Source organism: Crocodylus siamensis, chromosome 5 (assembly GCF_052110815.1).
Source record: "Crocodylus siamensis isolate JL-2025a chromosome 5, ASM5211081v1, whole genome shotgun sequence".
Lineage (NCBI taxonomy): Eukaryota > Metazoa > Chordata > Crocodylia > Crocodylidae > Crocodylus > Crocodylus siamensis.
In genome coordinates this window covers 181,401,620-181,419,522 of record NC_143399.1, presented here as the reverse complement: position 1 = coordinate 181,419,522, position 17,903 = coordinate 181,401,620, and the positions used below count along the sequence as shown (strand labels likewise).

At 42.5% G+C, this 17,903-nt stretch overlaps 1 protein-coding gene across 21 annotated transcripts in view; it reads right to left on the bottom strand.

The window, feature by feature from the left end:
- KIAA1217 (KIAA1217 ortholog) overlaps positions 1-17,903 on the bottom strand; it is a 684,182-nt gene that overhangs the window by 120,243 nt on the left and 546,036 nt on the right. For all 21 annotated transcript variants that reach the window (XR_016442337.1, XR_016442336.1, XM_090047343.1 and 18 more), the window contains one exon: positions 4,526-4,724. Coding sequence is in view for 19 of the 21 variants with exons in the window: in XM_090047343.1 (XP_089903469.1) it covers positions 4,526-4,724 (199 nt within the window). In the remaining 2 variants the exon portion in view is untranslated. The remainder of the gene's footprint in view (positions 1-4,525; positions 4,725-17,903) is intronic.

Sequence of the window (17,903 nt, the reverse complement as noted above, 5' to 3'; positions counted from 1 at the left end):
ATCTTAAAAGGAATAGTACAAGAAGCCGAAGAGTATCCAAATACTTACCTAATAGAACTTGAAGACAGCGGAAAGAAAGTGTTGGCCCATCACAACTGGCTAACCAGAAGGGCAGTCACTAATAGCGCAGATTAGACCCGTAGTATTGAGTGTATATAGTTTCTTTTGAAAGAACCTGTTCTGCCGATTTGTTTATTATTGTTTCAGATTCGTGACCATTTGCAACCCGCATATTTCATCGGAGACGAGATCACCAGACACCATCAGAGCTGACGGACACCATGGCGACCAGACCCAAGGATTTTGGACTAATTATTGTATATTGTATATATTTCGGATTTGTGATTGTAAAATTGTCAGCAGAACCGGTTACTGAATTTGACCACTCATCGAATTCAGTTCTTTATCTATTATCCCTCTGGGCGAATGCCACAGGGGATGAAACAGGCCAGGGACTAACGGCATGCCTTAAAATTCCCATGTCCGTAGAAGATTCTGTTCTTACCCCGTATCCTGTGCCTTTCGATGTAAACGAATGGTTTACAAAGGTTTCCCAGGGGGAAGAGACCACTATCAACGTCTCTGTCCCTTTAGAAGGTGGGGGCCATGTTACAACCAGCTATTCTTGGCCCAGAAATTTTTCGGTAAACGATATTGCTCAAATCACGATCCCTCCAAGATTGGATTGTTTTAATAGAGAAGCCCAGTATGCCTGCTCCGCCATCCCATGGGGGATACACCCCCAGGGGGACGAATGGTCTAGACCAGATATGTCGTTAAGATGGGATCCACATGTGATGAGCCCCCCTTGGTACATCGACCTAAGCCCCCGGGGTGAAAAAAGGGGACCATCTGAATTTGTTTTAACACCTCTGATCGAAGCCATTCCTTTAACAAGTTGGAATGAATCACAAGCTGTAGACCTTACGAAATCTGGCTCTCATGGGAAAAATTCTGTATTTGGGTTTTATCATCCGACCCTCCGAGCCATACTGCTCCATGCAGCCTGTCACGGCTTAGAACAGCCAATTCGACAATCGGGGCCCCCCGAACGACCAGCGCTTTCCTATCCAATCCCAGGCCGATGTGACGAGTTGAGCACCCCAGCACCATTTGGCCTAGCTTGGGCATGCTCAGATGGACGGATATACACAACTTTGCTGGCCACGCTAACAGGCATAAAATGTTTTTTGAGCTCCATTTTATTCTGCCCCCCATTACAGGCTTCAACGGCACATCCGCCTAGTCCCACGATCACGCGTCTCCAAACACGGTCAGCTACACCGATTTGGGGCTCGCTGACTCATGGGGAAAAGACCACTCAGGGCCTCAGTTGGGCCGTTGAGGGCTTCTTCCTATGGGGATATGCGATTGCCAAGGCTCGGATCGCACTGGCAGAGCTTTCAGAAAGGGTTGAGCTTTTGGCAAACCACACCGCTGCAGGTTTTACGTTAATTAATGAACAGGTACAGGCCACGTCTCGAATGACGATGCAAAATCGTTTGGCACTAGATGCATTATTGTTACAACAAGGCGGCCTATGCCAATATTTAAACCTGTCCAAGGAAATGTGTTGCATTTCTATCCCTAACGTGTCGGTCCCGTTGCAACATCAAATACATACCATTAGAAAGATCGCAGATGAGGTAAATACCATCTCGGGGATTGGACAGGGATGGCTATCACGCATTTTTAAGTGGTTAGGTTGGAATCCGTCGTCATGGTTAATGAATCTACTTACACCCGTATTGTCATTTCTGTTTATATTTATAATCATTGTATGTTGCATCAGTTGTATCTTTAAAATACTAACACGTAGAGTCGCCAATCTGTCAGCCTATGTATATACTACCGTTCCCACGCATGAAAAATTCGGGAACGATGGTTCCTTGGGGGAGGAGGTATAATTCGGCCTTCTAGCTTCTGTGCTGACAGCAAGGGGGCATGTCATGGAAATTTTTGAGTATGTGCTGCCAGTACAGAAGAGGTTAAACTGACATGCGCGGTTTGAAGCTGTGAGTGGAAATTTCCAAGGCTCACCCAGTCCTTGCCCCCTGGGTGACCTGCGGAGCTGTCAATCATTGCTGACCTACTTTCCCCACAGACGCATGCTCAGATTGTGTCAGCTCCTGACTGAGAGCATGCTCAGTCAGAACCTGACATGAGGTAATCGGACTAGAAATTTCTCTGCGGAGAGCACGCTGATTGGCTACTAAATTGATATAAAAGTTCTGTGAGCCCCTCCCTCGGGGGGAGATCGCGTGGACTGGAGACAGAGGCTGCTGCTGCAGGGACTGTCTCTCAGTCAGGCTCTTAGGCCTATTGATCTCTTCCCTCACTCGGCTTTCGTGCTGCTTACGGCGATTGTATTGCGATTTTGTATTCTCGGCTTCTGATTTACCTCGGTATTGACTTTTGGCTTACGATTTCGGATCACGCTCTGGACTTTGTTTAACCCGGTTCTGAATCATCGACCTCGGCTTCCTTCACCACCTACGACTCTGCTCGTCCCTCCAACTGACGTCTCCGCTGCATCACCTTCTGGCTCCTGACCTCGGCTTTCTCATACGACCACCCGATTTGTCCATTGCTGTGGACTGGCATCACGCGGTTCATCATCACCGTGTTACAGTTCGTTTTTGTTGTTTGTAATCCCCATTTATGAGCTGTTGACCAGCCCTGGGACTAGGTCTTCGGACTGAACCTCGTGGGCCAACAGACCCCTTTGTTGTTAATTGTTTGTTTGTGTTTCAAAACTGTAACTGAAGACCTTTCTGCCTACGCCTGAAGCATAAGTCAAATAAATTCACCTGTTTTCCTCAACCCGCTCCGAGTCCCTAACTCCAGACTCTACGCCGCTAATCCCACCTGTCCATATCTAATTGCCACCCCGGCCCACCGTGACCTTGGGGCCCGATCCTTCGGTTTTCCCCGACACCCCCTTGCCGCTCCAGCGGCTGGGCAGGGGTGGGGTAGATGCCGGCCAGCAGGCCCCTTACGTGGGAGGCAGGGAGTTGGGTTATTCCCTGCTTCATTAGTCAAGTCTGATACAACATTCAGCTGGGCTTATCTCAAACCAGTTTTGGCAATTTTGAAACTGGTTTATGTGCACTGAATGTCTGATCTTTTACAGGTTTAAACCAGTTTCTGATCACTTAAACTGGTTTATGTGTAATGTCCATCCCTAACCAAGAGGAGCAAGAGTGGGAAGGAGGAGAAGGGATGGATGTGAAAGAATGGAAGAGAAGCCAGAACTGGCACCACAGGACGAACTGAGGCAGATAATGTGAGGGAACAGGAGGCCTCTGCTGGAGGAGGGAACAACAGACACAATGCACATCTCTAATTGTATGTACATAAGCAACTGTCCAGTGTTAAAGACCCATCTTTTCCTGTTTTTCCTTCATTTTCTTCCATGCTCTTCTTCTGCTTTTATGCCTGTTCTACTATTTATCACATAATTCCTTGCGAGCAGGCTGATATAAATTCATACCACACATCCTACTATTTTACACACTGTAAGAAATCTGCAGCAGACCAGAGAGCTGTAACTGTGCTGCACCTATAGGCCATTTGAAACTCCATAGAGGTTGTGGGATTAAGATTCTGATCATTTACTCCAGAAACACAGACTCCAATCGCTGTCAGAAATGCGAACCTTAAGAAACCTGGATGAACAGTTTGAATTTTCTCTAACAGATGACAGGGAAAGCACGTGTGTGCACATACACATACACAAGAGGCCATTACAATATTATTTGCATCATTTATATTGGTCAAGCTGAGAACTAGTGGGGACAGCTGGCTACAGGCAGTCAGTTCCTCAGTCTTGAAGGAAATCAGATCAACAGGGAGCTAATTAGACTTCTGCCACTGGTGTAAAACCTGGAATACATTTTAATCCTGTAGAAGATCTTGGAGAGGGCAGCAGTGCTGCCCCTACATCATCATTAATGCCTTTACCTTACTGGAAGCAACCTGTCATTTTACAAATTATTTATTTTATGCTTAATATTTTAAGTATTTGTATTTCAGTTAACCTAAAGGGTTAATCTGTGGCCCTGGGCTCCCAGTCTAGGTGCTGCTTCCCCAATTACTGTAGCAGAACCAGCTGCTGCTGTTGTCAGTCTCCCCCTCTCTCACCCAGCTCCTAGTTGTTCCTTCGCCTGCCCCTGTGGGTTGGGTGGTATGGTCCATGGCAACATCAGCACAGGACAAGAAAAGGGAGCCTGCTATGAAACTCAGTAGTGGGGAGGGGTGCATGGCAGAGCACAGTGTGGCATGTGGCCTGCATGGAATACAGCCTGGGGGGGCAGGGGGGCCTGTGGCCCCCCGCCACTAAGAAATAAGACAACCCTGGCTTAAGGTGCGTGTCAAATTATGAAAGCCCCAATGCACTCAGACACCTCTAAACATGACTAAAAGTGTCAAAGTATCTGTTTGGATATTTATTAACTTAACTTTTCATTCTATGGACACACTGCAGGGGAAAAATCCCACACACTATAGTTCTATGTTTACCTACCTTACATCACTTAATTCATAGTATATGTTTCTGCTCTCATCCTTGATGTAAATAGCAACACTAGGTGACTCCAGCATTTTCATTGTCAGCTGCTGGGGAAAGGCACTTACGAAGAGGGCGCGAATAGTGTCTGTGCTTGTAATTTCATTTGGCATCCTTAACTGTTTTGTGTCATCTCCATATTGAAGATATAGCACACCTAAAAAAGGGAAACAAAGTTGAAGATAGTTTTTAAAAGCACATGGAAAGAACTAAACTTCAAAGCATTTTTTCTTGAGAGAGATCAAATACCTAGGTCTACAGTAAACTAAAGCAAAAACAGCTGACTCTCTTTTCTCAATTGCATACACCTACACATTTATCTCTGTAAAAAAATATTGAAACAAATAAAAAGTAGTCTTATGGCTACTGATGACCTATTTCAATAACATGCAGTTGTTCTAGAGTGGTATTTTATTGAGGAACCTATTTTTGCTTTTCTTTAGTTATCTATCTCAGAAATTTACATTAAAAATATTCCTTAAAAATAAAGCAAGTCAATTTTTCAGTAAAATGTGCAGACAAATCATGAGGATTTTTCAGCACTCAGGGGAGAAATTCATCCTCTTATATCACCCAGGTTCTTTTAAACATAAAACTCTTTATTTTAGGTGCACACGAACCTAATTTAATGTGAACTTTATTTGAAAACTAGCTTTTCATTTTTGCATATGCAAGATTTCACAAAACAGGCAATAGATTGCAAACATAAAGCTGCAGGTGCCATTAATAACAGAAATAAACTTTAGGTCACATATGGGGATTATGCCAGAATATCAGACCCTTTTATTTTAAGAGAAACGTGAGTAGTCAACTCTAACACATTATATTATAGCATCATAATGGAGGACAAGTATAACATTTAAGGCAAAACAAGATTCTTATGATGATCTCATTTGGGCTCCTGCATAAAACAAACCAAAGAATTGCACTCAACAATTCTTACATCAAACCTATAACTTCTGGTTGTACTCAGCTATATACTTTAGAAGTCTTGATTCAAAAGTTCCAAGAGTAGAGAGTTTCCATATCCCTCAAGATAAGCTATTCTACTTGTTAATTACTCTAGTGATAAATGTTATCACTTATTTATGGGATGAAGTTATCTTCATCTTCCATCTTCAGCTTCCAGCTGGTGGATCTTATTATGCCTTTTTCTGCTAGATTAAAGAACAATTTACTTTAAAAAAATGTTTATCCCAGTAAGTACTTTTAGATTGTGACAAAGTCACCTCTTAAACTTTTGAATGAACTCCATAGACTGATTCTTCAGCCTCTCACTATTGCATATTGCTTCCTGACCCATTTACCTTTAGTCAAAAGTGAAAATAATAATACTGTGTTGCTTATATACTGCTATGACTTTCATAGAAGATTTTAAAGCATGGTTACAAACTTTAATTATGTGACAGGGTTTTTGGTTGTAGCTGTGTCAGTCTAAGGACACAGGCAGGCAAGATTCTTTGAGTAGATATGATATCTTCTATTAAACCAACTAAATAGTTGGAAAAAAAGTTTACTTACTAAATTAAACTTGCTAGGAACTTGCTTCCAACTACTCAGTTGGTTTATAAAGATATCATATCTACTCAAAGAATCTTGCCAATTATGTGACACACTCTTCTTCTGAGGTAGGCAAGTGCTGCAGCTGGGTAAATGGACACACAGAGGTGGCCTTCTACTTGTGGATGCAAACATTTCTTCCAGTTCAGCCTTGCTCACTAAGAGCACTTCAGCCAGTTAAAATCTCCACTGGATTGAACAAGGTTGAAGCACCAATAAATTGAGGTTCAAATGCACCACCTAAGGAAGACATTTAGCCACTTTTCACTGGAGAATCATGATAGAACGTAGGATCTAGCCTGGATGTCATTTCAGATGCAGGGGCTGTAGATAGTAGATACAAGGTGCTCTCCCAGATGTGGCACTGAAGGGTGTGGATCAGCACATAGTGCTATGGACATTTTGAGTAGCACTACTGTCCTTATAGGTGAAGGCTGGCTGCCATAATTTAGATCACTATAGGTGTGTCTACATTTGTAATTAACTAACAGCAATAAACTCCAGCACATATCATGCCAGAGTTTACTGTTCCTGGGCACTTCATTTACAGTATGCCCAGGGCCAGAGCATGTTGAGCTGGGTCAGAGCAGCCCTAGCTACAGGGGTCCAGAGGATCAGCTTGCCAACCCAGGGTTGCTCTAACCCAGCTCAACATGCTGAGGAGGGACTGGCTGGGGCATGAGGGTGCTCTAGTGCAGGGCTAGGCAGCAGGCAGCCCCTGCCCTGCAGAACACTTGTGCCCAAGCCAGCCCCGTAAGCATCTACACGTGCGCTGCTGCACACTAAAAAAACATTCTGCCACAGGAAAATACTTGTATTTACTCCAGCCTAATAGCCTTGCACATACAGACGCTGAGATGTTTACTGAGGAGCTAATAGTTAACTGTCCATTAAAAATCTTGTGTAGATGTGCCCTCTGAGGACTAAGTTACGCTAGGACCTGCTCCATTCCAAAGGGAAGTTTACGATCAGGAAGGAACATGGGTTGTCCACACCATACCTTTGGCTTGTGAGTTGCCACAGAGCTTGATGCAGGGTAACCATTGGAGTATCTACTCAGTTTCTCAGGCAGATTCTGGAGTCTCTGTTGGGTTCGGTGCTTCCATGTTTATCTTGTTACCAATATGGAAACTAGCTAGTTTAAAAGGCAGCTTAGATGTTTCTGTCTGAGCTGTATTAACAGCAGTATCTGATGTGTAGACATACCCTATAGACATACCCTATATTGTTATTCTTGATAGTGATCCTTTCGCTAAAGTCAAAAGTGGTCAAGACATGGAATGGGATTGTAGAAAGGATGTCACACTGTGTAGTTAGAAACTACAACTGCTGACAAAACAGTTGTGCTAAGGTCTTGGAACATGATGCCATTTCCTGAAGAAACACAGAAACCAAATTTTAATCTAAGATGTTTTCTTTACCCCTCAATCTTAATATTTTTGTCACTATGTTGCCCATAATTTCCATAGATGAATGAATGCATATTTAGGCAGGTGTTCCCACAATCATTGAGTAGATAATTGTGCTTGGAGCTACAGAAGGCATAAAATGTTAATTTTTATGCATACTAAACAGACTACTCAACATTAGCAAGCCATTATTTAATATTAGGCTGCTTTTAAAAAGATGCTGTTGACACCACTTCCACAGTATTATGGAGAGATTCTATTACCTCCATCATTAGGATGCAATCAAGTTCCTTTATAAATCTTATTTTAACCTTCTCTTTACTTTAGCTGGTAAAATTGGTTTGATTTGAAAAACTTACAGGATTTACTCCAAAAGCTGAGGGGAGTTTTTCTGAAAGTGTAGGGGTTTTTTAATGGCCTGTCCTTCACATACTATTAAACCATGTTTCCTCACTCTAATTGGAAATTTTGAAGGATTTGTTTGTTTTTCTCTAGGTCAAAAATTGTTTTTGCTTCCCTTTTAAGTGTTCTACATGGTTAAGTGGAGTTAAGAATGGAGGTCTTGGTTATATTTTAAACAATGTTATCACTAAGCTATGCTTTAATGATTGTATCCAATTCAATAATTATAGCATGTACACGAGCAATTTCATTTCTGGTGATCACTCACAGCTTCAAAAAACATAAAAGGTCTTTGTATATTTCTCTACTGTAAATTGTCTTAGATCAAATGATAGAGGACTGTGTTTTTACCTAAAAATCAGAGTTTGCATGTCTCTATTGCAAGTGTGGATGGGTTATCTAGAATATATTTTGTTTTTCTAAAAATAATTTGTAGAAAGGTTCCCATGTTTTAATTTTCAATGGGGCGGGGGGAAGGGAGGGAAGATCATGCTGCTTCTAGGTTACAGATCACTACAGATGCACTGAATATGGAGCCGCTGTACTACTAAGCCATACCTGAGTGGCGTGATTGGGGTTTTTCAGAGTTCACTAGAATTTTTATTGGAAAGTTTAAAAGCATTATTAAAATATTTTTCAGTTGATGAAGTATGCTTTAAATTATACTTAAGGCTACTGTATTTTCATCATACTTTTATTTCAAAATAAATAGATGCTAAAAGCATTGCTAAATTTAACAAAGTTTGCTACAAATTATAATATCAAGAAATGTTATAATTAAAAAGCCCTTCACAAGAAAATGTTTTGGGCATTCCAAAACAGCCTTAATTCTACTCTTCCCTAATCTGTAGATCAGAAGGCCATTTACAGTCAGCTTTGAGATTTTTCAAAGTATACTTGTATGTAATTTAGAATGATGAAGCCTTAAAACTAGTAAGGCTTTACATGAAAATCACTGAGACACCTCACCTGGCATCTCAAAACAGTGGTAAAGAAAATCTACAAAAGCATAATAACTTATAGTTTCATAGTTGGTAGGGTCGGAAAGGACCTGAGCAGATCATTGAGTCTGACCCCCCTGCCATGGCAGGACAGAGTACTGGGGTCAAACGACCCCGGCAAGGCGTTCATCCAGCCTCCTCTTAAAGACCCCCAGGGTAGGAGCCAGCACCACTTCTCTTGGAAGTTGGTTCCAGATCCTCACCACCCTGACAGTGGAGTAGCGCCTCCTGATATCTAGCCTAAATCTACCCTCTGCCAGCTTGTGACCATTATTTCTTGTCACTCCTGGTAGTGCTCAGGGGAACAGGGACTCCCCCAATGCCTGCTGGTCCCCTCTGACTAGTTTGTAGATCACCCCTCAGCCTTCTCTTGCAGAGGCTGAACAGGTTCAGGTCCTGTAGCCTTTCCTTGTAGGGCCTGCCCTGCTGCCCCCAATCATGCAAGTGGCCCTCCTCTGGACCCTCTCCATGCTGTCCACATCCCTCCTGAAGTGCAGTGCCCAGAACTGGATGCAGTACTCCAGCTGCGGCCTGACCAGTGCCACATAGAGGGGGAGGATCACCACCTTGGACCTGCCTGAGATGCATCTGTGGATGCATGACAAGGTGCGGTTGGGCTTCCTGACTGCATCCCCACACTGCCAGCCCATGTTCATTTTGGCATCAATGATGACTCCAAGATCCTTTTCTGCCTCTGCACTGATGAGAAGGGAGTTCCAAATTCTTTCCATATTCTCCTTTAAATGACATGCTTTTTAAATCCACTGTTGGGTCTATGTCATGATAAAAGAGTACTTTATGGCATTTTCTATTTCACAAAGCTAGCTGTTTATCATATTTACTCACACTCCACAGGCATTTGACTCCCCCCCCCCCAATTACATCTACCTAAATTGGGGTGTGCATTTTAAGTAAGGAAGTTGATTTTCTTTACCAAAAAGCATCAGTGGCATTTCTATTCAGGCAGTACTGAAGCAGTCAATTGTTTTCATGGCTTATTACAATTCACTTTATTCCTGCTGATTCAATGCATGTTAACAAACCCACTGTCCTTTTCAATGGTCTTAATGTTACACTCATCAAGTGATCCTTTCTCCAGCAATTTTACTAATCTTGGTCCCTATTCTCTTATTTCACAGCCCTGCAGATTATTTTTAGCTCTTTTCAAAATCCTAGGTCTGCCCATGAAGTCCAGTATTCAGCAGCGGCTACAGTTTCAGATTTTGGCAGAACAGCTGCAAAAAGCTTAAAACTATAGCGTTTGCCTGAGCAGGAAAGGGAGGGTAAGTGAACTGAAAATTAGTCTTTGTCCCTATACAGTGGTGACTGGAAAAACCTTTTCCTTCATTCTACCTTCTGAAAAATCACGGTGTGTTTTATTTGGAGGTGTGTGGAATGTTAGAAAATATGGTATTTCTTTAAAAAATCCTGTTTTAGCTTGACAGAATACAAAGAATTTAATCTATTGAGTTCATCCACATTACTCTCTCTCACATGCACGGGCATGCGCATACACACATACACACCTTTGCCAGTGTGAAACAGACAACTAGAAACACCCCTGTGTCCAAGTTGAGGGAAGCAGCTACATCCTCAGACCTGTGTTTTATTGACAACTAATAAATTACTCACTTTGCACACTAAAGCAAGAGGAAATAGTGTTTAAACCTTGTGCAACTCTCATTAGGGCAAGAATATAGCTGCCAGCAAAATTGATGGAAAGAGAGCCAAAAGAAACTGATGCTAACATTTTCATGCATTCTAATGTCCCTCCTGTTCTTACTCTTCTGTCACAAAAGATTTGCCAGAAACAAAGATTGTGCTGAGTTTTGAGAAACTAAACAAACCAGACAACAACAAGGCCTATTGCATACATTTTCAAGGACAGGAAACATCAGTGTAAATAAAGAAGACTACAGTATATAGGCCATCTGAAAGCAGGGACTTGAGCTAGGCAATACTGTACTACTAATACTAATTCTAGGCACTTCTAGGAGCTAGGTATGTTTAGTTTGGAGAGAAGGAGATTAGGAGGCTGGCAGGGGCAGGAAGGTGAGGGAAAAGGAAAGGAGTTCTCAAATATTTGAAAGGCTGACAAAAAAAATAGGGAAAAAATTGTCCCAGAGGACAGGACAAGAGGCAAAGAGTTTAACCATAGCAAAGGAGATTTATATCGAGCCTCAGGAGAATGTTTCTAACTGTAAGAACAAAAAGACACTGAAACTATAACATTGCCTAGAGAAACTGTGGAATCTCCTTTATCGCAGGCTTTCAAGAAGAGACTGGGCAGGCATCTGGCTGGGATACTTTAAGAACAAGGAGCCCTATATCTGTTCAGCAGGGTTAGACTAAATGACCCTAAGTGGTCCCGTCTCCAAACCTGATTCTCCAACTCATTTAGCCTCGTCTATAGTTACAGACAAATTGTAGATAGCTAGATCAGAAAAGCCAGCTACATCTTAGAGTTCAGAAAGTATATGGATTTTGTAAGAATTCCCCAAAACCAAGCTGAGGTAAGATCTTGTAAAAAAAATTTTAATAGTTAGCAAACAGAAAAATAATGCAACAGTAAAATAGCATAGTCATTAAGCAGTACCTCTCCACTTCTTCTCATAATTAAATCAATGGCAACATGATACAGTAGAGGCAAAAGCCTTTGTGTTACACTTGTGTTTTCAAACTTCTGCTTCCTTCCATTGTGTGCACTGCACCTTGATACAAAGCCTTGATGGCGGTGAATATTTTTGTGGGCCTGCCTTACTTAACCCATCACGATGTTGCAGCACAGATCGCAATGGAGGTATTACATGCTTTCTAGACATGCGCAGTTCACAACCAGTGTCTGTGTCTTTTGCCGATGACACCAACATTCCAAAACATGCAAACAAGATGTTGCCACATTTTTTATCTAAATCATAAAATTGCCTGAGGCCCACACCTTTCTTTGCATATCAGACAAAGAGAGATACCACACAGCTGGCATCCTTATCTTTGTAATCAGACACTTATGTTGGTTGCAGTAACACTTCTTGTAACATAGAACAAATTCCTATGTACTGTTGATATCCCCACCCTCCACACTAGCCTTTCTAGCTGTACAACACATTTTTAACATGCCTGAAGCATCTCCATGAACCCTGTGGTATCTCTAGCCTGAAGCCTTAATGTTCATTTCCTTTCTCTACACCCTCCTAATAATATCTATGTTCAAAATTCCAAAAGTGTCTATTAATCTTCTTATAAAGAAATCAGGGAATCACTAAAGCAATATCTGTGGCATGAAATGAAACAAAATTCCAGATTTAGTTTAATATTCCTTCTTTTAGAACAGCCTGTGTCATTTTGTTCAAGGTTATTATTTGGTGGTGTTTTCAGTAACACTATTGGGTTTATCTCCTTAACGCTATATAGCTAATCTGTCCTTATCCCTTATTTACTGAGCCTTGCTGTAATTTTGCAATAGGTTTGTTATATCATCAACAATACATAGGCCATATTGGGATTACATATTACTTCTATGAATGTGTCCCCGAATATTCCATGCACTATTCAAATAACAAATTTACAAAATTACATGATTTAGTCTTGCTGGCAGAAAATAACTGAAATCAAATGCAAGTTATTTTACCTAAAGAAAAAGAGGGGTAGTTAGCCATTAGGGCTATGCGAAACAGCAGTGTTCTGTTTCAAATTTTGTTTTTGAGTCGAAACAGCTGGTCCGTTCCGTCAAAACAGTTGCACCATTTCGCCCCGGTTTCGACGTTTTGCCCATGAGACATAATGGGGAAGGTCGAAACAGTTTATAACTTTGTCATTTCAATTGATGCATGCCAGGGTATTGTTGGGTATAACCCTGCTGGCTACAGCATCGCACTGCCAGCTCATGTTCATACTGTGATCAATTATTACCCTCAGGTCTGTGGTGGTAAGTGATGGGGGATCTTTAGTTCTGCTGCCCGATGAGAGGCAGCAGTTACACAAGCACCCATGTCATGAGTTTTGCCCATCAGCAGCTAGAGGTGCAGAGCCCCAGAACCCCTGCACCTATCTCCTTGACAGCTGGCAGGCTTCGTGGCCTCAGCAAGGGCTACCATCCCTGCAGCTTTCACCCTGCTGCATCTTAACACACACAGTGTCACCCATCTCACGAGTTTTGCTTGTCTGCAGCTTGAGGTACAGTTTCCCCCAAACCCCTACACCTGTCCCACTGAAATTTGGCAAGCTTTGTGGTCTCCACTGCATGCCTGCAGTTTTGACCTCACTGTGGCTTAACACATGCATGTGACACAAGTTTTGCTTTCAAGACTTTGGGGTGCAGTTTCTCCCAACTCCCTGCACCTACCTCCTTGACACTTGGCAGGCTTTATGTCCTCAGATGGAGCTACCATTCCTGCAACTGTCATCCAAAGCAGGCCAGAAATGACAAAGTTATAGGCTATTTCAACCTTCCCCATTATAGCCCATGGGCAAAACATCAAAACTGCACTGAAACGACGAAATGTTTCCACCTGCCTCGTTTTGTTTTGAGGCTGTTTCAACCATATCTGTTCCATTTCGATTTTGTTGTTTCGACCTCAAAACAAGTCAAAACAGCATCAAAACAAAACTGACAGTGAAATTTCGGACAACTCTATTAGCCATGTTAATCCAGTGTCAAGTAGAAGGCAAGGTAAAGGTGCATCTTGACTAACTGAATTAGAGATGCATAAATTTGTGAGCCACATCTCACTTCATCAGATGCTTATACTCAAGTATCTCTGATTTAGTTGGTCTATATGGTGCACTTCTACCTAAAGAAAGATGGACAGGCTTACCTCTAGCCTACGTGGTCACAAATAAAACCTATGGGTTTCCTTATGCTTAAAAGGATTTGCTGGTATAGGTATACCAGCATACAGACCTAGTGGAGATACAGCTTATATGGACTAAAAGCTTCATATGGTATATCTGCATTTCCATGAGCAGTTCTGTCACCATAGCTTTATTAAAGTGTGAAAAAAATCGTATCCCTACCTGACAGAGGTACGACAAAAACTTCTAGGTATAGACCAAGCCTTAACTTATAATTTTGTTTATATAACTATAAAATATAAAAAGACAACAGTTTAACAACACAGGGAGATGAATTAGGCAGTTCATGCATGTCCGAGCAATTTTTTTTGCAGGCTATTTGAAAATTCCATAAAACAACACTGCTTCAGGTGACATTCATTAAGCTCTCCAATATCACAAAATACTGGTGAGCTCTGCACATGGATATAAATAGTATTACCATATTTCCAATTCCAAAAAAGAGGACACCTGTTAGGGGGACACCTCAGTTCCAATCCACAGCCCCTGGCCCTACCAATGCCCCTGTCTCCCGATGTGTAGTGCCTCCCCACACTGGCCCTGCTGCTGCCCCTCTCTCCAGACCTCTGGCCCTGCCAGTGTGCCTCACTACCAACCCACAGTCCCTCACTCCCCCCCCATGCTATGCTGGCGCCCCTCACTCCCAACCCACATCCCCCCAATCCCTGCTGCTGACCTTCACTCCTGTCCCACAGATCCCTGGCCATGCTAGTGTCCCTCGCTCCTGACCCACAGTCCTCCACACCCCAGGCTATGTTGGTGCCCCTCACTCCTGACCTGCAGCCCCCTGCTCCCACCAGCAGTGCCAGAGGGGACCTCCAGTTGCCCCCCTCTCGACCCGGTGGTGACTCCAATTTGTACAGGAGGTCGCAGAGTGAGTCTGGCCCCAGTGTGGGCAGAAGGGAAGGATGCTTGTGACACCCCCTGTCCTGGTCTGTGGCTCCAGTGCCACGCTAGGCAGCATGGCCATGCCCATCCAGTCAGCATCTCCTGGCCAGCCCGGCACCGCAAGCAAGGGCACTGGTTCTGGTGCCACCAGTCTGCCATAGACCTCCCCACTGTCCTCAAAGGGCCCCCCACCTCCTTCCTCTGCTGGAGGGACAGGTGACTGCCCCCCACACCTCCTGCTCTGCTCTGCCCTGCCCCAGCATGCAGATACCTTATCCCAGGGCCAGTAGGCACTGGACCCCCTCACACACATATCCCCTCCGTATACCCCTGCCACAAACAGACACACACACACACACACTCGTACCCCCATACACGCAACCCATAGCCCCCTGCCAGGGGAGCAGAGCAAAATCCCAGACATTGGTTCAGGTTTCAACAAACCACCTGGACAGATATTGGAGAATACAAAAAGAAGACGTGTCCAGGAAAAGCCAAAGATATGGTAACCCTAATATAAATAAAGGGCAAATGCCCACGTTAGTACTTTTTGATCTTGTGGCTGTCTTTAATATAGTTAGCTAGAGGTGCTACATGAGACTGTGCTGAAATACTGCAATGCAGTTTTATTTGGGACTGGTTGGGAAAGCTAGACCTAGCTTTCAACTGATCCAGCATTCAGCAGCCCACCTTCTAACTGTGAGACTGACAAAAGCATATTTCACCAGGGCACAGCACACTGTCTTGAGTCCCTGATTTTAGATACACTCCAAAGAACTGTCCCTAATTTTAAAACACTAGATATATCCAAACCCTGGCTGTCTCTGAGACATCAGCCTTCTTTCAGCATTTTGCAGCAGAAGCTGCCATCAGCAGGTACGTTAAGACTGGTGGTCCTCAGGCAAAATATTTAAGGACCTGGGACACGCTGTTCCAAAGGCAGGAAGTATAAAAAGTTTGATAACTTAAGGGCTCCTTCTATGTATGCAAATTCAAGCTTTGGCACATGAATAGCTTTGGAACACAGTACAAGATCCACCACTGAGAAAAACCTTACTTTGAGTAACAAAGCATCATTTGAGAAGGTGCATAGAACCAGGGAAGGTGAAGAATATCACTCTGGAGGGAGCTGATATTTCTGTTATAAATTTATCTGTCATATATATTCCAATGATATGTGTACTAGAAATGAAAAGAGATATAGGGAATATTGACATCCTCTCATTTAGTGATGGTGTAAGCAAATATTTTGTACTGTGAGCATTTTTATCATCCAGTGAAAGGGTAACTAATAAAAAATATGCTGAAGATAAAAAATATTAACTAGTATTACCAGAATACATACAGCCATCCCCTTTAAAAAAAGTACACTGAGGCTATGGTCAGCCATTTATTTGTAGTGATGTCCTGCTGCCATGACAGCCTATAGCATTATAGGGGCATACAGGCATTTCTAACATGTAGTCATATATTAACTAGCACAGTAGCAACAGGGTCCTGGTTGGTAAGGGGTCCCTTAGTACTACTGTAGTACAATAATACATTTTTGCTCAAGAAAATTAGGAGAGGAAGTAGAGTCAGAAATACATGCTGATGTAGCCACATCAGCCTCCACAGGCAGACTTGGAGGTCTGATTCTTCCCTTCATTTAATCTGTTTTACACAAGTGTAACTGCTCTGAAGTCATCAGATTCATGCTGACAAACTGTTTTAAAAGAGAGGCAATTAAGGCCCAGCACGATTTGATATATACTGTTCATTATGAGCCCATCAAATAATGGTTTGCAGCTTTTGAGTGGTGGACACAATGTGTATGTACAGAGAAGATGTGCTCTAGGCACAGTCATAGTTCCCTGCAGTAACATTTTTTTCTTCTCCTGGGCTTATTCCACAAAACATGTAAAGACAGTAATGAAGCATAAAAGCTTCTATGAACTGGTATATACACTGGCATGGTTGTTTATCTTGTTTTATTTTCTGCTGAAAATGTTTCAGATAAGATGAAATATTTATTTTCAAGCTCAATAAGTTTCTGTCATTAAAAAAAAAAAAGTGAGGAAGGAGATGAAGTCCAGAAAGAACTGAATAGGAAAACTATTTACCTTCAAATATTTTCATTTTTTTAGGATACTAGGTCTCATCACAATGACTGCAAATACACATTTAAGGCTTTTTAGCTCTGAGACCTCTCAGTCAACTTTAAATGCCTCTGACCAGACAGAAAGTATCTGCATGTTCATTTTTGCACATTGGCATGTGCTGCTGTGTTGGAGAGACAAGAAAGAGCTGTTTAGGAAGGCAGATGACGTTAAGGCCATACATAGTGCTAAATTTGAGATGCAATTTCCAGCAGAGTTCCTCCCTGTAAACTGTGAGCAATATGATTAATAGGTTAAACATAATGGAGCAATAACTTCATTGGTTGTTGGATCAAGCCATCTATTTCACCAGGCTGATTAAGGAGTATACTGCTTTGTAAATGCAGAGACATTTATATTAACAACAAGACTTGGTTCTTATATAGCACTTTTCATCAGTAGCTCTTAGAGCGTGTTACAGAGACTCTTCCCTATCAATCAAAGGCCTCCTCTTTATATGTAAGCTGTGCATTTTTCTTATCCAGTTCACCTTGCCCATTTTCTGACCAGTGAATACTAAACAGCAATTTATTAACAGCAATATAAAGTTATCTTCAAATTTTACCTTTCAATAGAAATATTGCAAAGTGTTGAATACACACATAAAGCTCACAGCTAATACCAGTACACCACTGTGGGATCAGGCCAGCTCTCAGGATCTCAATATTGCGCTGTTAGAGAGGAGGGTGTGACACAATTGCACATATATGAACACACAAATCAATTAGGTGCATACACACACACACACACACACACACACAACCAGCTCAGGCACATACACATCCAGACCAGGCCAGGCACATGCATACCTATCACCAATTCGAGCACATACACTATACATCCCAAAGTTAGACACAGATCACCAATTCGTATGTCATGCACACAATGCTATATACACACACACACACTTACCAGTTCATACACATACAACCCACCTACAATGTCCTCCTACTACAGCAAAAGGTAGCCCCCAGGACCAGGAGACAGCTGTAAATTTGGGCCAGAATAAAGACATGTGTAGATGTGCCCACTGATTGGTTGGTAGCTGAAGAACCCCTCCTCCTTTGGGTCACAAAATGAAATTATG